This window comes from Doryrhamphus excisus, chromosome 6, assembly GCF_030265055.1.
Source record: "Doryrhamphus excisus isolate RoL2022-K1 chromosome 6, RoL_Dexc_1.0, whole genome shotgun sequence".
In the NCBI taxonomy this organism is placed as follows: domain Eukaryota; kingdom Metazoa; phylum Chordata; class Actinopteri; order Syngnathiformes; family Syngnathidae; genus Doryrhamphus; species Doryrhamphus excisus.
Window position 1 is genome coordinate 18489695 of NC_080471.1, and position 20517 is coordinate 18510211.

General features: G+C 40.8%; 2 protein-coding genes and 1 long non-coding RNA gene across 7 annotated transcripts; 2 read left to right on the top strand and 1 right to left on the bottom strand.

Moving 5' to 3' along the window:
- Positions 1-361: 361 nt before the first annotated feature.
- LOC131130827 (cingulin-like protein 1) lies at positions 362-12562 on the top strand. Of its 4 annotated transcripts, XM_058074873.1 has the most exons (20): positions 574-588; positions 877-967; positions 2221-3094; positions 3165-3256; positions 4862-4967; positions 5044-5139; positions 5222-5370; positions 5472-5613; positions 5684-5896; positions 5957-6163; positions 6413-6517; positions 6597-6749; positions 6819-6989; positions 7210-7362; positions 9253-9342; positions 10197-10280; positions 11038-11162; positions 11275-11383; positions 11456-11619; positions 11695-12562. In XM_058074873.1, the coding sequence occupies exons 3-20, from the start codon at positions 2246-2248 to the stop codon at positions 11771-11773; spliced, it is 3087 nt and encodes a 1028-aa protein (XP_057930856.1). In that variant the 5' UTR covers positions 574-588; positions 877-967; positions 2221-2245; the 3' UTR covers positions 11774-12562. The 4 variants fall into 4 exon arrangements, with proteins under 4 accessions (XP_057930852.1, XP_057930853.1, XP_057930854.1 ...); XM_058074869.1 differs by lacking the exons at positions 574-588; positions 877-967 and adding an exon at positions 362-483; XM_058074870.1 differs by lacking the exons at positions 574-588; positions 877-967 and adding an exon at positions 362-483 and having other exon boundaries at positions 3192-3256.
- LOC131130829 (aquaporin-9-like) lies at positions 12356-18098 on the top strand. Its single transcript, XM_058074875.1, has 6 exons — positions 12356-12576; positions 12905-13031; positions 14583-14720; positions 14810-14928; positions 16203-16420; positions 17417-18098. The coding sequence occupies exons 1-6, from the start codon at positions 12499-12501 to the stop codon at positions 17628-17630; spliced, it is 894 nt and encodes a 297-aa protein (XP_057930858.1). The 5' UTR covers positions 12356-12498; the 3' UTR covers positions 17631-18098.
- LOC131130830 (uncharacterized) lies at positions 15375-18605 on the bottom strand. 2 transcript variants are annotated; one of them, XR_009130099.1, is made up of 3 exons: positions 18553-18605; positions 17395-17594; positions 15375-16424 (listed from the first exon to the last, which is right to left on the bottom strand). It is a non-coding gene; the product is annotated as an uncharacterized LOC131130830 (long non-coding RNA). The 2 variants fall into 2 exon arrangements; XR_009130100.1 differs by lacking the exon at positions 18553-18605 and adding an exon at positions 18368-18496.
- Positions 18606-20517: the final 1912 nt, after the last annotated feature.

Below are 20517 nucleotides of genomic sequence, written 5' to 3' on the forward strand. Positions count from 1 at the left end.
CACAATTCTAAATACCTTTGAAATGTCACTTATTAAGATTATGGAATATTTAAAAAAACAGCACAATTATATGACTTTATAAGTTAAAGAAGGGAGCAGAATGCCGGGAAACAGTGTGTATATCCAAATGCATCACTAACTGACAAATAACAAATGTCAATATCCCTCTTCTCAAATTACAAACAATGCTAATTAGCTCAAACATTTGAATTGGCTTCATCAGCTCTTTAGGTTTTAAACAAACAAAAAAACTCCAAACAACTTAAGATCACACCGCAGTATAGAAGAATTGCATATAGCTTTCATTAACTGTAAAAATAAACACATTCACGAATCCATCGCTGCACACGTGCCTGTTGAGATGTCGGACTCTGAGGCGAGCAGTGAACGCCTCAGTGGGCAGAGGCAGGAGGACAAGCGGGTTAGTTCGGAGGAAGAAGGGGAGGACTACTCTCTCACACCGAACTCTCTCACTCACAACTGGTAAGTTTCTGTCTTAATTACGGTGTTATTTGGCACACATTTACGTTTTGAAGAAAGAATGAATCGCCGATAAAGACTTGATAACGATTCTTTGACGTTTTTGTGGTGAGTTTGCGGAACCTCGGTAAAGTTTTCTTATTGAGGCTCGTGCATTGAACGGATGACAGACAGCCTTTCCTGTTGCTACTCGCTGTCCTACACTAACAATGTAGAATAACTTGGTTATTTATTTATTCTTATGCCTCAATATCTTTATTTTATTTTATTTTACGTAAGAATGGTTAACACACCAAACATATATGATAACTTGACAAACTGATTAATGCTAGTTTCATGATATCAACTAAAAAAAAGAAAACTTCTGGGATTTGACTGTGTTTTAAAACGTTACAGGAGATTTTTTTCCCCAACATGGCAACCTACAAACTTTATTTAAAAAACGACAAATGAAGACATCCAGATTTTGAGAAGTGCTGTAAAAAATGTAAGTGTGCTTTGTCATGTATAGTTGTCATGCACGTATAGTAGATGTTACAGATCATATCCAATACAAAAATATTGCATTTGCAAAGAAAAAAAATGCTACTATCCCAAATATAATACAAATACAAATATATACAAATATAATAGATCTCCTTTTCCACGCTTATTTGTGAAAAAATGTAGAAAAAATATTTCAAATCTAAATCTTAATTATATTTTATATATTTTATTTTATTAATATTTTATATTTTTTATTTTATTAATATTTTATATTTTTTATTTTATTAATATTTTAAATCTACAAACTCTTAAAAATGGTAAATCACAATTTGTTGCTATTTCCCAAGCTTTTGGATGTGACCAGTTTGTCTTAGAATTTGCATCTTTTTTTGAGTTGGGCCTCCCTCCTATTCATTGGTGTGTGTGTGTGTGTGTGTTTGTGTGTGTCAGGAAGAAAAACTCTCGCTTGGCGTGTTTAGCGCCACCTCCTGGTTTGCATGCACTGTAGAAATCGCTAGACCTCAAATATAAGACCGTGTAACTTCTTTTTAGATTTTATTCAAAGGGGTTTTCAAAATTAGGTTTTCGTGGGTTTAAGTTTTCGATGAAAATTATATGCAAAAATATGTATTTTTTTTAATACACTGTCTGGGTTATCATATGGCCAAATAGTCTCTGCGAACAATGGACAGTGGTTCTTTTAGAGCTGGGACATTATAGACAGATTCCTGTTGGGGAATCCCTGAATCATGATTTTTCTGTGCTTTATTTGTTCATAGAATGCAGGCAAAAGGTGAGGCATAAACTGGTCTGATCACCAGCCAATCACAGGCCTCCACGTGTATTACTATTAAAAGTGCTGTGTGATAATGTTTGCCTGTAGCACAATGACTCCCGTGTTAACATCTCTATTGACAAATATTCCCCACTATAAGTGACGACACCCTGCCGACCTCAGCCAGTTGTAGTCGTCATGCAGTTGACTCGGTGTTGTTGGTACAATACAACAGTGTCATGAACACACAGGGGGAGTTGTTTGCATTGCACAGCAAAATCGAGCTCTTGTCTATATGTATATGTGTGTCTTCATGTGAGTCCAGCTGCGTGTAAGAGAGGAGATCTTCAAGTGCCACTTTGTCCCCCTGAGGCTCCAATGTTGTGTAAACACCTCAGCTTGACCTGATATGCACCTTCCCACATTGGATCAGCCTCCATCAGGGTTTTAATGTTATTGCTTTTCTCCACCCAATGCAGTTCATCTGTTAATGCTGCTGTCACAATGGATAGATTGGACGGCTCCCCAGAAATGAAGATGCAGAGGAGTTACGTCGATCCACACAACCCCAGAGGCAGCGATGACAGCTTGTTTGGAGTTACGGTGCAGGTTCAAGGCATTAAAGGGCAACCCTTTGTGGTTTTAAACAGTTCTGGCCAAGAAAGCCATCGAGATATATCGGTCATCACTCACCAGGCAGGGTACAACCCAGGCGTGGTGAGGAGATCTGTTGATGAGAGAAGCTCCTCCTTAGAGCTTCATTACCAGAAACATCCAGAGATCCTGAGACCGTACGACCCGCGAAACAACAACTTCAACACCCTTAATCCTACACAAAACTCTCAACCGGTCAAAGCCAGGATGCCAATTCCAGCTGAAGGTGCATCAGATGACCAGAACACACCTCCCTCAGATGGACACATCCCTGCGAAGTCCCCAAACGCAGTGGACTCAGAGCCCTTTATGTCTGTAGGTAAACTAATCAACCAGTTTAACAGCAGCCAACGGAGAGGAAGGGGCGGCCCGAGGAACAGGCTGGACCCCGAGGACACTCAGAGGTCGCGTAGCGTGGACAGCGGTCGAGCTTCCGACTCATCATCTTCCTCCTCCAGCACAGCCTCCTCTCTGAAAGGGGGCAGCATTGGAACTGTGACCTCAGGTGGGTGTATCTATCCTCCTGGATCAGCGCGGGCTCGACTGCTAGGTGGCGAGACCACCAAGAGAGAGGACAACAAGCCCACCGCGCCACTCAAAGCGCATCTTGGGAGTGACAAGGCGGCAAAAGTACTTCACAGAACAAAAGAATTGTCTCGTCATGATCATCTCAATGGAGCCGAGGACAGAGACACTCAGGTAAAGAGATGTCCTCAAGGACATGGTTGTCATTTTAAAAAGGTTGTATTTATGCATGTTCTCTAACCAGGTCACTCCTGATCTTCTGAAAGGACAGCAGGTGTTGGCTGACCCAAATGAAGATGCAGCGAAACAGATGCTCTTCACATACCTCAAGGAAGGGTGAGTGAGACAAACAAAAACAGGTCATTAAAGTCAAAGTGAAAAGAATTTAAGAAACAATAGAAGCAGTTGATGTTTGCTAAATACAAGGATGAAGAGTCTTGAACCAGTCATGATGTGCTATACATATGGTAATGGTAATGGTTTTATTTCATTTGAACATGCATCAGATTACAATTGAATGCATCACATAATCAGTTCACAGTTCCACATGTCCAAAAGGAGTAGGAAGAAGCAAAGCTTATTAAATCCTACCCCTCCATCTGGTACTTTTACAATCAGTAACTGTTACATTTGTTCACTTCCTGCTTTCCTAATATAATTAAAGTTTTTTTAAATTTTATTTTATTGATGTCACGTACCAAAGTAGGAGGTGATATGACCATCCAATGACATAATGGTTACCATAGTAAGTGTCAATATAGTGATATATAGTATACCACATCATGACTGGTTCAAGACTCTTCATCCTTGTATTTAGCAAACATCAACTGCTTGTATTGTTTCTTGAATTGGCTCATCGTTGTGCATTGTTTGAGGGTCTTACTCAATCCATTCCATAGTTTGATTCCACATACTGAAATGCTATGGCTTTTTAACGTAGTCCTAGCATATAAGTGTTTCAAATGTAGTTCTTCCCTGAGATCATATTTCTCCTCTCTTGTAGAGAAGTATTGGATGTCATTTTTAGGTAATTGGTTATTTTTAGCCTTATGCATTATTTTAGCTGTTTGAAGATGAACTATATCAGCAAGTTTAAGTATTTGTGATTTTAGAAATAAGGAGTTGGTATGTTCTCTGTAGGCGGCATTATGAATTATCCTTACTGACCTTTTTCTTACAGACATATCGCTATATCGACACTTATTATGGTACCCATTATGTCTTTGTATGGTCATATCACCTCCTACTTTGGTACGTGACAAAAATAAAATAAAAAAAATAGTTAAAAAAACTATATAAGGAAAACCGGAAGTGAACAAATATAACAGTTACTGATTGTAAAAGTACCAGATGGAGGGGTAGGATTTAATAAGCTTTGCTTCTTCCTACTCCTTTTGGACATGTGGAACTGTGAACTGATTATAGGATGCATTCAATTGTAATCTGATGCATGTTTAAATTAAAACCATTACTATTACTATTTGATGATATTGTCTTGGGGAGATCATGCAAACTTCACACTAAGATGCCCGAGTGGAGATTCGAATCAGGGTCTCCTTGCTGTGTGGCCTGTGTGCTAACCACTCACCCACCGTCAACAGCAAAAAGAAAGTTGATCTCAAAATAAGGTGTAAGAAGGCTGTTTTTATTTGATACTCCATTGCTATTTCATGTTGTGGTTGTTATCATGTGGAGTAGTGCGATAACTGGTGCAGCTGCTCACACTTACACACACACAGAGACAGGAATGCAGAGCACGATCTTTATTTCACTGATAAAATGACTACTTGACTTGGAATGTCTCTATGATCCATCACTGCCTATTTTGACATTATGTGCTCAGTGTCTGTGTGTGAGTGAAGCCCGGCCAACATTTCTATCTCTGCGTAGTCAAAGTGAAAAGATAAAAGTGATTTATAAAGTACCTGCCTTACTCGGCAGGACGACTGATGATGAGTTGGTCACCAAAAGGAAAGTCAACCTGTTGCTTGAAAGGATCAACAGAATCAAGTGGAAAACGGCTGAGAATGTGGAGGAAGAGCTGAACGTGAGTGGAGGAGACAATTATTCACCACTGTTACTGGATGTTGACTAATATCCCGTGTTTGACTTCACCTACGTAGGATCCAGGAGCAGATGTGAAACAGCTGCTCGAGAAACGAGAAGCACTGGAGTCACAAGTGTGCGACTTAAAGCAAAAGCTGGACACAGAGATTAAAGTTTGTTTGTAGTTTTTTTGTCTCAACTCCATCATCTTCAAGTGATCAAATCCTCTTCAGGTAAACGTCTTTGTCACCACAGAATGAAAAGACTCTGGCCAAAGCTTGTGAAAAGGCTAGAACGGAGAAGACAAAGCTGCAGGAAGAGCTGGCCAAAAGTCAGGCTGAGCTCTTCAAACTCAGGAACAAACTGACCGACCTTGAGGGACAACTTAAGTCTACCAAAGACGAGTGAGCATATGACTTAGAATTCAAATGGTGATCCATTTAAACACCAAAAAATTCAGAGACATACATATTTAGAACACAACACAATATTTGGCAATTCCTAGGTTGACTCAGATGGTTTCAGAGAGGGAACGTTCTAAGGTGCAGATGAAGGACCTCCAGCAGCAGCTGTCCGAGATGCACGATGAACTGGACCAGTCCAAGAAAGCGGAAGCGATACATGCGGAGAAACAGATCCTTCTGAAGGTTAAAGACCACGTTATAGGTCAGCAAACGTGGTCTCCTGATAAACATGAACATGTGTCTGTCACGTCAGGATATGGCGCAGCTGCGCGCGGACTATCAGGAGATGCTGCTGGCCAAGGAGGAGCAGGAGGACGTTCTGCAACAGCAGGAAAAGGACCTCAGTGCCCTGAAGGACGCCATCAAAGATGAAGTGGAAACCCATGACCAATACATTGCTGCTCTTAAGGAAGAATATGAACTAGAGCTGAAACATCTCTTGAGGGATTTAGAGACGGCTAAAGAGGTAATTCGTCATTTATCTTCTTTGCACAATATTTATTATTCACATGTTACTTTACTTTAGAGCAACACTGTGCTGGGCAAAGAGAAAGTTGAGGCATTGGAGGAGGGAGGCGCCGCAAAGGAGCAGCTGAAGGAGCTGAGTCAGCAGAGAGATCAACTGAAAGGAAAAGTGCAGGATCTGAGCAGCAAGGTGGACAAGCTGAGTCGAACCGTCCAGGAGTTGAAAGCCTCAGAGAAACTGCAGGAGCAGCGGGTGAAGCAGCTGGAGGTTTGTTACATGCACTTAAAAGATTGTTTTTATTGCTCATAGGTTCTGGTTCTATGGTCATCATCACATTAATGTCAAATCTTGTATGACTTTCTATTTTTGGGGCTTGAACTCCAGAAGATATTATTTGTTCACTGTTCGTTATTAAGACCTTAGAGGGCGTTCATTACAAATGACAAATTAAATAATTCCAGTATTTTTAACTTGGTGGAAAATTATTAACTGGTTTCCTGTTTGTTTGTTCATAAGAGGGAAAAGCAACAGTTGGAGGAAACATTGCAGGATGTGAGGAGGAATGAGGAGGAAATGTGTCAGTCCAACCGCTCACTGCTGACCCGGCTGGAGGAAGTGCAGGTTAAAAAAAAAAAAAAAAGAAGTAAAACATCTTGTGAAGATATCTTCAGTGGATTCAAAAGTTGTTTTCTTCTGGCAGAGTAAGCTGACCAAACTGAACCACGAGCACAGGGACTTGAAAGAGAAGCTCAGGGAGGAGCGGAAACAAACTGAAGACTTGTGGAAGAGCAAAAGTGAGCTGGAGGATGAAAGAAGGCTGCAGGACAGGACAGTGGAGCAACTCCAGAGGAAGGTATGAAACTCCTTGGCTCCACTGGCTACATTTCATCAGGGACGTTTGACAGCTCTCCTTGTAAATCAGATGAATAGCATCATGGAGGACTGCGAGGCGTCTACAGATGTTCTTCAGAGCCAGGTCGACGAGGCCAAAGAGAGGAGTCAGAGGGAGTTGGCCGATCTACGCAGACAGCTGCAGGAAAAGGGAGCCGAGCTGGAGAAATCCAGATTAGCGGCCAAAAAGCTTCAGGATGAGGTGTGGCTTCGTTTGCTGACTCATCACAACGTGTGTTCAAATGTCTTAGTCACTGATGAAATAGACCAAAGGGACTTTGGAGCAACAATCAGATTCCAAGGAACAACAATAAAAAAAGGAGTCACATCTGTATCACTTCTCTAACGTTGTTTTTCTTCTGTAATATCTGATTTCTAACCCAAACTGCTTTCCCCCGTCTACGTGTTTATTCTGTGCTCAGCTGCTTCCTCTGGACGAGGATCTGCAGCGGTGTCGCGGGGAGCAGCAGGAGGCCCATTCCAGGGCCCGGCAGTTGGAGCAAAGGGTGGAGGAGCTAGAGGAGACAAACATCACCATGGTGGATGAACGGGAGCGCCATGTTAAACTTCTGGAGGTTAGCGCATTGTGGAACATGAGAATACACCCGGCCCCATTGAAAAAGGATCTGTATCAGTAGGAACCTCGATACTTTCACTTCATTAGGTACACACATAGTCCAAGAGTGGATCAAAAATTCTGGCTTTTAGAAAATGCACCACGGTGGAGAACCACAGTGTATCCGACCAGACATATTCTGGATTTTAATGTATATTCAATTTGACAAATGGTCAAAATGAATAATACTATATATGTAAATAATATATATGTAAATAATACTATATATATACTATACTATGTCAATAAATTATACTACAAAAAAATCTAAAATCAAGGTCACCTATTCCAGCTATATTTCCTTTCATTTATTCCACCCATGGCCCGCCTCTGGGCATGCCCACTCCGCTGTGATTGGCCACACGCCCAAAGTGCTAACAAAGTGCAAAGTGCTAACTCAGAACCATATAAAGAAGTTTGTCTCTCTGTGATGTCACAAAGGAACGGGTTTACCACACCTTTTCAAACCAAGGGGTTTTGAGCCATCTGAAACTCACTTCCAAACACACAAACCTCATTTTCTGATACTTTGGCATCAATTAATATGAGAATACAACATTCTAACTACCTGTAAATTTATAGGTCAGAAAAGTGCAAAAGCACAATCATGTATAAAATGTCATGATTTGAAATATTTCATGTTGGATGGATTTCAGTTTTTGCAGTGTGGTGTCTTTCCAAGTCTAGTTGGGGAATGTTGCAACCACTATTTTAGTAGTCCTGATCAAAATTATGGAGCAGTAAACCTAAAAAAAAATGGTAAAACTGAAAAAAATGGTATACAGTTCTCGTATTGGATCTCATTAGATACGGCAGTACCTAATGTTGACGATGATGACGACAGAAAGTCAATATTGACCTCACACAATACCTCATGCATACATAGACACACATTGTAGTTGATCACATGCTGTGGGGTGTCAATGCGTCCTAACTCGCACCACTATTTGTCCTAGACTTGGAACTATGAGGGTGCTGAAAGGCGTCACTGCAGTAGCATCTCACAGATCATCACTGTTTATCTTGCTGATGACAAAACATTACATAGTGACATCATTGTGTTGACACTGCGTGTCAAGCGAGGAAGCTCGTGTTTACTGAGAAAAGTTCTCAGACCTGTCCAAATGTTCTTCGGAATCTTTTGTGACACAAGGCATGGAAAATTTGCCTAAGGACGGCAAATTTAGTCTCGAAAACAGAGTTCTACCTTACTTTGAAAAATGTGATAGTAACCATATTTTAGCATGGTAAATTACTACAAGGTTAATTGGCGACTCCAAATTGTGAGTGTTGAGAGTTGTTTGTCTATATGTGCCCTGTGATTGGCTGGCGACCCTTCCAGGGTGTACCGCGAGGATAGGCTCCAGCATACCTGCAATTGAGGCTAAGTGGCATAGAAAACTGATGGGTGGATAAATGAAAGTGATAAATGAATATTTGTCTCCATGGTGTGTTATTTTATAAGATTCATTAATTCAAGTGAAACTCAGGTACAATATGTGCAATACTACATTTTGTTTACTGAAATTCCACATTTTGGTTACTGCAATTCTACATCTTGTTACTGTATAGGTTATTGTTTTTGATGTACATATATTTACACTTATTTTGAACAGCACCTGCCACTTTTATATTTATATTGTTATTCCTTGTTTTATTTTTATCCTTTTCCTCATTCTTATTTTTACTATCTACAAAATGCACTGTGCAGTTGCACTCAAATTTTGTTGTATGCAATACAATGACAATAAAGGTGATTCTGATTCTATTTTTGCAGCAGATACTTACATAATTTCTTATACTGTATTATATATTTTCAATATTGTGTTATGTTTCCATCTCTACTCAGGGGCGTATCAGTCAGCTGGAGGACGACGTGAATGACGAACGCAGCACTGCTGACCGCCTAATGGAGCGATTAGACAAAACCAAAGAGCAGGCAAGTTTGCATGCCTCGTATATAGTGTTACATTGACCTTTTCTACTTGTAAGGATTCACTCAACCTATCTCTGACAGAATTACACCCCATCTAAACCTGTGTTTTTACCATAAACAGATGTTGGGGGTTGAGTACTCAGCTGCTGAGTGGTGTGTCCATTCATCTTCTAAAAATATGTTCAGTGTATAACAGCTTGCATATAGTCTCAACTTCTCACACTTGATATATGTTTCTTATTATCTGATGTCAGTCAACACAGGACCCCTTTATTACCAAAGTAGGCCACCATTCATAGAAGCAAAGTGCTGAGGACTAATTGACACAAAACACTGTTTTGGGTGCAGCGCAAAGACAAAAAAAACCCTCAGAAAACTATTGTGAGTGTGTGTGTGTGTGTGTGTGTGTGTGTGTGGACATTCACGTTCCCTCCACTGGGCCTCTGGATATTATTAGAGATGAGAGACTACAAAGACCAGACAGCATTTCCTCCGTTTCATTTTTAAATGACCTCAAAGTGACCCTTTTAATTAGTTTTAGCTTAGCATAAGCTTAGCATAAACCAACAAGCATTTATTAGTTATACCTGCACAATCTAATATGATCCAATATAATAGCTGCATCCAAAAATCTGCCTTTCTAAATGATATTTCCTGACACTGTTATGGTGAGATTAATGTAATAATATGTTATTGTGGTTGCTCTGGTGAACTCTTAACCACAAGAGGTGGGTTAAGGTGGGTGAGTGTATTTCTGTGTACTAGTGCCCACAGCCTTCACTAGATGATTAGATAATTATTCTATTATGTTATAATTCAGTACAAATTTGACTCTTAAGTGTATGTGTATGTCTCAGATGGATCAGATAAGGAGCGAGCTGATGCAGGAGAGAGCAGTGAGACAGGACCTGGAGTGTGACAACATGAGCATGGAGAGACAGGTACTCGACCTCATAGGCCCTTGACCTCACATCCTGTAGTTCCACAAAGTACATAGCTTGATATTTCAACTGTTGATATACGTATGTCGAATATTGTGTCCTTTAATGCCTTTTGTTTTTATGAGGCGACAGCGAGTCATGATACTAAGTTTGTGCATCAAGTGGTTTGTTTTGCTGTTTGCCAACATCCATTTTGCACAGTGTGTGCATCAGTCTCAGTAGGAAGCCCTTACTTCCCAGTGTCTGCCCAACTCTTCCAGTTCCACTAGGGGGACACAGAGGCATTCGTAAGACAGCTGTGATACATAATCCCTTCAGCTTGTCCTATGTCTATGCTAGGGCATCCTCCTGACTTTGAAATTCCCACATCACCCACATAAAGCCTAAGAACATGACAAAAAATTGGTACCTAAACAACCTCCGGAAGCAACTTCCAAAGAAATCACTGACAATGTCCGCTCTCACTGGGATGCCGACTGATAGGATGGCTGTATCTTTCCGCACAAGACCTGTGCTCCCTGTTGAGCTAGTAAAGCGAAGCGCTATGTCACATTCATCCAGACAATTTCTTCCTAAAACTGAGGCATAGAATTGTCCAAAATATCATAAGGTCCTATTGATTAGTTTACCTATTAAGAGGTGTCTCGCCTTCATTTTCTTTATGTGACCCAGCCTTAACCCACACTGGTGTTCCAACATGAATGGAACCCACAGGGTATATTTAATTCTTCCTCATATATTTCATTTCCTGCATCAGAACAAAGACCTGAAGAGCAGGATGGCTCATTTAGAAGGATCACAGAGGACCAACCAGGATTCTCTCATTGCCAAACTTAACAGTCGCATTCAGGAACTTGAAGAGAGGTTGCAAGGGGAGGAAAGGTAAACATCTCATGACTATTATAAAGAAATGACTATGATATACTGTAGGTCCATCACAGTCTGATGGATGAGTAAAGTTCCAGGAAGCTGTAACTGGTGCGTCTCTTCTCAGGGACAACAACAACTTGCAACAATCCAATCGCAAGCTGGAGCGCAAATTGAAGGAAATGAAGATGCAAGCTGACGAGGACCACGTCAACCTGCAGACCCACAGGGACCAGGTAGATGTCGCTATTTGTCACCCTCGCCTCCTGACTGAGTCACTCTCTGACTTTTCATTAACTGCTGTGCAGCTGACGCAGAGACTGAAGACGGCCAAGAGGCAGATGGATGAGGCTGAGGAGGAGATAGAGCGTCTGGAGCACACCAAGAAGAAGCTGCAGAGAGAGCTGGAGGAGCAGTTGGAGGCCAATGAGCAGCTTCACGGCCAACTTGACACACTGAGGAAAGACTTGAGGTGACTGCTGACCTTTTCTGGATTACACAGAAATGACTGTTTAACTCTAAGTTGTTTTTTTTTTTGCATCGACAGACGCAAGAGGAAATCGCCTCCTGTGATTAAAGGTGTGGAGGCGGATGCAGACAATCTGGATGACACTGGCTCTGATTAATTGGATGATCCTTTGGACCTAATGAGGAGATTCTTTTAATAATTCCATTAACTCCTGTGTTACTCAGGCAATGACTGACCTCTAGTGGCAATATTTTTAACTACAAAGCTACAGTGAACTTTTTTTTAAACAAACCTGAATTACCATTTTTGTCTTATTACGGTGATTCTGTGCTTCCAACTTTCCGAATTTTATGTTCCCTGTGCACAAAGCACAATCCATACATGGATGATCTTGGTGTGACAGATTAAACTTGACCCCGTCAAATAACTTTACAACAAAGACAACAGGCCCTCGCTCTTTTCTAACGTTCTTCCAGATGAATGGACAAATATTTCCCTGTCTGAATGCTTTTGTCCATATTATTCTTTCATGATGTGAGTTAATATACTAGATTTTCAACTGATGGATACATGTCCTTTCATGGTTTTCCAAATTACATTGCTGTTTATAAACAGCGCAGCATTCCACATTTTGTGCTCCTACATCAGAGAAATTCCAATTAATATTCAGTAAGACACACGCACACACGTGTCATTCCATCTGCCTGGAAACTTAGTGATGGTTGTACGAACCGCTCAATACTGTGCGCTGAATGGCCGCACACATGCAGAGGTGGAGATGTAACATGACATCATCACAAGCGAGTTGACACGGTGGGGGACATCGGGAACTTTTAATCACAGCCGGCACAGCAATACATAGAAACACATCACAAGAGAAGCATGAGGCAACACTGTGCATTAAAACATGGAATACTTAGGGAATTCCTGGCGGAATTCCTTGGCACCTTTGTTTTGGTTGTGAGTAATTTTTCATATATTTCTTGAAATGTTGCATTTTTTTTTCATTGAGTTTTTCTTCTATTTTTAAAACTGCATTAATGTTTATAATTGTGGTTGTAGTTTGTAGTAGCGTAGAACTGCAACGCATCATTCTTTTGTATATCTAAGGCCTTTTGAATACCATTGAAAAGTCAATGAAAATATCACTAGTCTCAATATGATGCTAGGTAGTTCAAACTATACTGAAAACTACTACATGAATGAATACATAGAAAATAAGAGCATTATGATGGTGGCAAAGTCAGACATTTGAGCCTGGTCTTGTACCGGATCTTGGTGTTTTTAGTTGTTTGGCTGCGGCTCGGTGGCCCAGAATGTCCTCAGTCGGAACTCTTTGGGCGAGCCACTCACTGTGCACATTGGCTTCTCAGTTGGGCTGACGATGGCCGTATACGTGGCTGGGGGAGTGTCAGGTAAGTGTCACTTAGAATTGTTTCAGGTCTCGAATTCTATGTTTACCTAATGCTAGTAAAAGAGTGGAACGTTTACGTGGGCAGCAATTGAACGGGGGGGTTTATTACTGGACCGTAATGTTTTATTGTACTTGTATTGTATCTAAAATACACAGTACATCACAAATAAATGGAGAATATCCAGCGGGATACACTGTCCGCATGGTAATGTGTCATATTGTCATATTTAAACTATTAGGGCAGCTAGTGTTCATAGTTGTCGTAGTATTTCTGAATCACAATTGTTACATTGAAAGCAATGGGGAGTGCTCATTTATAAACAATTGGAGGATGTCTAGTGAGATACATTGTGGTCATCTGCCATCATTGCATGAATATTATTGGCTCTATAGCACAGGTGGGCAAACTTTGACTGGTTTAAAATTTTGGCGGAGGGGCCGTCTATATATAGGTGGCATCAAACAGAATTACATGTTTGCTCACGGTGCAACGAAACAAAAACACAACACATCCACAGCAAGTTAGTTATCATAGAATCAACAACTAACACGTAACTTTAAACTGTGAGTTCCGAATGCCCACAAGGCATGCTGGGTAAACAATATAAACTATGAACAATAAAACATTGGATACCATGTTCACTCCTTCTTGTTTATTTCGCTGACAACCTCCTGAATCTAGAAAAAAACAGCAAAAGAGAATGCTAACCAGCATGCCTTGCGGCTGGAATATACAGGTGTTTCTTTTGGCATAGTTATTGCACATAGATATTTGTGATATTTGGGTAGGTAGGTTACTTTGTGTGTCGTGTATTGATGTGTAGTGTTGTTTGGATAGCTTTTTTGTACAAGCTACAGATTGCATCTGTGGTGTGCCACAATAGCACTGCAAGTCATGTTGTTGGCTACCGTTTCCATGTTAAAGGTTTAACAAAATGGCCGTTGGTCCGGATTAAGATGCCCGATAGGCCTCTTGTGGCCTACGGGCTGCAGTTTTCCCACCCGTGCTCTATATACCTATTATATAAGACATAATAAATCCTGAACAGTGGTATGTGTGTCCAGTGGGATGTGGTGTGAACATCCACCATTAAAATGTAGGATTCTCAGGTTAATGACAGGTTAATGATGATAAAGCCATCACTTCCATGACATAAAATATTTTAAAATGTTTGACATGAGGCTTGTAAGTGTTGAAAACCGTCTAGTCATGTGCCACCTCCACATGCCTGCTGCTGTTTTGTCAAGCAGGAACGTGCCAGCTCTCTGGCGGTAGTCAATGAATGTGTACTGGCCATTGATTGGGTGACCTCTGTGGGGTCGTCCACAACCCTGGGCACTGAATGTCCTGCAAACATCGACCACAACCTACGTGCATGTGTAAATGTAACCGAGAGAGCTTTTTGTATCAGTTTAAAATAAAGTCAGTGATGCCCTATTCCCAATTTACAGCCATTATTGTAGTAGTTATTAAACAAATGCTGCACCACCCCCTCGTAAATGTGAAATAACGACCCCCTTCACTCCTTTTCTGCTTTGTCCACCATCCCAGGGGGGCATGTAAACCCTGCTGTGTCTCTGGCCATGGTGCTTCTGGGCAAACTTAAGGTTTGGAAGTTTCCTTTCTACGTCATTGCTCAGTTTCTTGGTGCATTTGCAGGAGCTGCTGCAGTCTTTGGATTATACTATGGTGAGAAGATGCGCCTTTAAGCCATTATGATCACTACAACAGGTTCTTATAAGATACAACATTGACAACTATTTATGAACCCATCACAGATGCGTTCATGGACTTCACTAGTGGGATTTTGTCGGTGACGGGAATCAACGCTACAGGTCACATTTTTGCATCCTACCCGGCAAGACACCTGTCAGTTCTTGGCGGATTCATTGATCAGGTGAACTCAGCCCACATTATGACCGCTCTCCTTCTAACTGTTCTCTTGATCGCATTCAGGCTTTAAATCAGGGGTCTCAAACTCAGTTTACCTGGGGGCCACTGGAGCGAGGGTCTGGGACGCATCAGGTTTTAAAAAAAAACAAAAAAACGCATTTATTAAAAACAGAAAAATATACAAACTTTTTCAGTGCTTTGGTTCCGATTTTCTACAATAAAAGCCCTGATAAAACATTCCACTGCACAAATTATTTTTTTCAGATTAAAATTAACAAAGCATTATTAGAGCCCTGTAGACATGACAAAACACGACTATAGTCACATTTATACTCTTTTTATTTACAACATATTGCGCAACTGCAGGGTCTTGAGACACATGCTAACTCGCAAACTAGAGAGATAGCGACCTAAACGGTAGCCTTCAAGTTATTTCCTTTAAACTTAAATAGCCAAAAACTTACCACTTCCACACGGATAGGGAGGATAACTATTAACAGTTATTTAACCTTTAACATGAACATTAATCAAACGTAATATTTTTTTCTGGGTATGTGATACCATACAGCATCCATATCAAACTTGCGCGGGCCGCATTTGGCCCGCGGACCGCATGTTTGAGACCCCTGCTTTAAATACTGCAACGTCTGGGAAATGTCCCTAATGCAAAATTGATTGTCCCATTTAGTCTGAGAACAACCCTCTTTGCTTTGCTTGTTTTTTTTGTGTCTAATGACCCGTTTCCTGGTATTCACCGGAAGGTCAGATCTATACTCAACCGCATTTCCAGTCTGTTAAGTCTGTGCACTGGTCCAAGAATAACATGTTGGAGCTTGAAAAGTGTTAAATGCTGCTTTAACACAAGTAAATTATTGAATGAATCCATTCCAGAAGTCATCATAAATAACATTCTTAACTGTAACACAAGAAATGAAGAATTAAGATGAAGACAGGCTGTGTCTTATATAGCCATATTGTACTGAGCAGCCAGACGAGAGATACGTTTAACACGTTCCTACAACACAATCCCTTCCATTTCTAGATGTATGCTTGTTTTCACATTGTGATCTCTGCCATCGCATCACAAACAACAAAAAAAGCACCCACCTTCCCCAATCTCACCCATGTCATGAAATTGTGTGTTACTTGACTATGGCGTATTTTTTCATACAATGCAAAAAACCATAGAGCAGTGAGAGACTATAATTGTAATATAGTGTTTACAAAGCAATTTTGTGAGCCAAGAAAGTGCAGCCATTATCTGCTGTCTTCGTACAGGTGGTGGGTACTGGCATGTTGGTTCTCTGCATCCTGGCAATTATAGATGGAGGAAACATTGGAGCCCCCAAAGGCATGGAGCCACTGGCCATCGGCCTGATCATCATGGCCATCGGAGTGTCCATGAATCTCAACTGTGGCTACCCCCTGAACCCTGCCAGGGACCTGGGACCTAGACTCTTCACTGCTGTGGCCGGATGGGGGATGGAGGTGTTCAGGTGACTGTGAAACACGGATCTGACTTAGGTCAATATGTACTCATCCGGGTGGTCTGACTGTAAATGACTGGGAAATGTAATATTCATTCACTCATTCATTTTCTACCGCTTATCCTCACGAGGGTCGCGGGGGGTGCTGGAGCCTATCCCAGCTGTCTTCAGGCGAGAGGTACACTTTGGACTGGTCGCCAGCCAATCACAGGGCACATATAGACAAACAACCATTCACATTCACATTCATACCTATGGACAATTTGGAGTGGCCAATTAACCTAGGATGTTTTTGGAATGTGGGAGGAAACCGGAGTACCCGGAGAAAACCCACATATGCACGGGGAGAACATGCAAACTCCACACAGAGATGGCCGAGGGTGGAGTTGAACCCTGGTCTTCTAGCTGTGAGGTCTGCGCGCTAACCACTCCTCCGCCGTGCTACCGGAAATGTAATATATTAAAATAGTTTTTTTTCTCATGTACAAAGTGAGAATATTCTGTTCCAAAAATATATTGAAATGATAAATCTTGATTTCAATGTAATAAAGACAGGGAGTGTTGAGAATTAGGCAAAAAAGAGATACAAACTAAATGTTTCTGAAAAACAAATAACAGAAAACTACAACTAATATATTTGAATTTGAAGCAGGTCTTTTTTTAACCACATTTGAATAAAATGTACTGAAAATTGGAAATGTATACCCCTTAGCATACCATGAACTTCATTAAAATGCATTATACTACAATTGAATCCAAGTAAGAACAATATTTGCATGTTCATAATCACAATGCAAGAGGGAGGATCAAACCATCATCCACATGTGAGGTAGTTCGTCCGGTAACAAACATATTGATCGAATTAAGTGATTGTGAAACATATCAAAAGTTACCCACTCATTACATAATGTCACATGCACTCACCCGGCACGGTCGATTGTTGCCAACGGTGCTTCCATCTCTGTGGCCAAAGTATCACCTACCTTTTTTTGCCCCTCCATGCAGCACGGCAGGCCACTGGTGGTGGATCCCAGTGGCAGGGCCCATGGTGGGGGGTGTGGTCGCAGCAGTCGTGTACTACCTGCTTATCGAGCTTCATCACCATCGTGACAAACCTGAGAAACCCCATGAAGGGGAAGGCGACGAGGAGGAAGAGGAAGACGATGAGGACGAGGACTGCAGCCTGAAGGACAAATATGAGATGATCACCATGAGTTAAAAAAATAAAAAATAAAAAAGAGACAGACATTCATGACCATTCATTGATGGTATGGTCGATGAGGAGCTCCCACCTCAGCGTGTGTGCTCTTTGCTAATTAGTGTTCCTCTGATCAGCCTTTTGGCCTTCCCAAAACATTCAAATGTTATCTGATGCAATACTGAAACTACTTGCACAAAATAATTTTGCAGTATACACAGGCAGAAATACAGAAACTAGATAAATCTAATTTAAACCTCTCACATGAGTGGATTATGAATGGATGACTTGTAAATACTATACTGTCAAATATTAGATATAACATGCACGACTGCCTCATTTAAGATTTGCTCCTGTTTTTCTGCAGTAGGTGATTTTCACTGTAATATATGTATTTTTTTTAGCATCGCTTGTCATTTCTTAAGCACACCACATGTATTCCTGATATTTATTATTGTTGTTTAAATTAAAATTTCTACAAACCCGTTATTTATACCAGACCCATTCCTCTTGCTTTATCACTTGTGTGTCATTTACACGAGGTTAGATGCTCAAGGGCTCCCTCTAGCGGTGAAATGTAAATTACTTGTAAAATACTATTAGCAACAAAAGTCCAGTCAATCTTATCATACCATGTCTCAAAATAAACACCACTCATATTACTCATAAAAAGGCATGTGAGTAGTTATGTTATGTTAAAGAACAGCAAGTCGCTGAACATGTACATTTCAAATTTGAGAAGCTGAAATTAAGCTCACCTGTAAAGCTTACACAGTAGCACATTTTAGGTTCATCCTGAAATGTATCTGGAATATCCCTAACTTCTAGTACTGCTGACTAAATAGTGAACACAACGATTAAAATTCATGTAACGAATTTCATTGTAAAGTATTTCTAAATGATTTGACTTATTAATATACAAATATGATCAGCGGTACTTTACCGTCAAACAAACGTTCTTCTTCGGACGTTCACTCCTGATTGGCTACGGCAGAGATGATAGCGCCCCCTGTTGCTTTGGCATATACTTGCAGCCATTAGTGTTTGTATCCTTTAGGTCAGTCATTGGAATATGATAAATATAATCCCCCCTTTTTAACCCTGACATTTTTTTCAAACATTTGTGTCGTCATTATTACTTTTATAATTATATAAAATATGAATTAACGATACCCACATTGCTAAACAAATCAAAGACCAATGTGGTGAGTGACGTGTATGGCGTCACTTTACTATCAAAGGTAAGAGGGAACAAATTACATAAAAACGATAGTATAAACTTAAACTAAGAGGTAAAAATAATATTGGGAGTGAGGGTATACATTATTATTGTGGACACAAAAAGTGTGAATGTTCTCTCACTTTCCATGCTCGCATCTGTTTTCTGTTCGCTCTCGATTCTTCACTGCGCTGACAATGACGTCACGGATTAAGACTCAACTAAACGATGAACGATCGCTACCTATCATTGAGTCCACTGAGTGACTAGCTCGCAGCAATATGGAGACTTCCAACTAAACTAGCTCACCGATTTCTGAAGAACAGGTAAAATAGCTGCATGACACACCACTAGACCCAGGTAGTGATCGTTAATCGTGTAGTCGAGTCTTAATCCGTGACGTCATTGTCAGCACAGCGAAGAACATACAGCTCAGAAAACAGTAGCGAGCGGGAAAATCAGAAAGTGAGAGCAACCATTTTAATTGTTTGCGCCCTCTCACTTTTTTGCGTTTACTCCTCCTAAAATGATTTTGACCACTTTAGTTTCAGTTTATATGCTCGTTATTATTTAATAATAATTTATTATTTAATTTTATTTACTCTTGCTTTTGATAGTAAAGTCAGGGCCACAAATGTGAAAACAGGTAACAAAAAAGAAGAGACTAATTTAAGTTAAAAAATGTTTTGATATTGTTTTCAGATACTTTCATCCATACATTTTCTAAGCTGGAGCCTATCCCAGGCAGGGTTCAGAGAACCATGTGAAGAGAACCATGAAAAGCAGTTTAAATGTAACAATAAAGCAAACATGCAGGGAAAACAAATCCCCATTCCTGCTTCATTGGAGACATACTGTATATTGAACTTTTGCGGGTGAGTGCTCGGTTGTGTAGTGCCTGCAGCTTGAGAGTGCAGATTGAAAATCAATACAGGCTGCATTGCATTGCATGTGCATAAGCAGCCAGGGCCTAACACACCATCATCATCATCATCATTGCACTAGCTCATTGGGAAAATAAATGAATGTCCCCCCCAGGTCTGGCAGAAAAAGGTAGGTGTCACGTGGAACCAGTGTCAACACCACAGTGAAGTGAACACATCACGGGACCATAGCATGGCCTCATACATTTCTATTCATATGTAATCCTATTTTTCAAACAATATAATCCAAGTCAGGGCTACACGGTGGGCGAGTGGTTAGCATGCAGGCCTCACAGCTAGGAGACCAGACTTCAATTCCACCCTCTGTATGGAGTTTCTATGTTCTCCCTGTGCATGTTTCCTCCCACATTCCAAAAACATGCTAGGTTAATTAGCAACTCCAAACTGTCCATAGGTATGAATGTGAGTGTGAATGGTTGTTTGTCTATATGTGCCCTGTGATTGGCTGGCGACCAGTCCAGGGTGTACCCCGCTTCGCGCTCGAGGTCAGCTGGGATAGGCTCCAGCACCCCGCAACACTTGTGGGTATAAGCGGTAGAAGATGAATGAATGAATGATCCAAGTCAGGAGTGATACAGTATGTCAAGTGTAGCCTACTGCCACCTGCCGGCGAGGATTCATTCTTGTTCGTGCATGTGAAGGACATACAGCGTGGGTGTCATAAGTATGGCCTGGGGGCCATTTGCGGTCTGTGGTTTATTTTTTGCGGCCCGTGGTACTTTGTAAAAAAAGAATTACCCCCTTT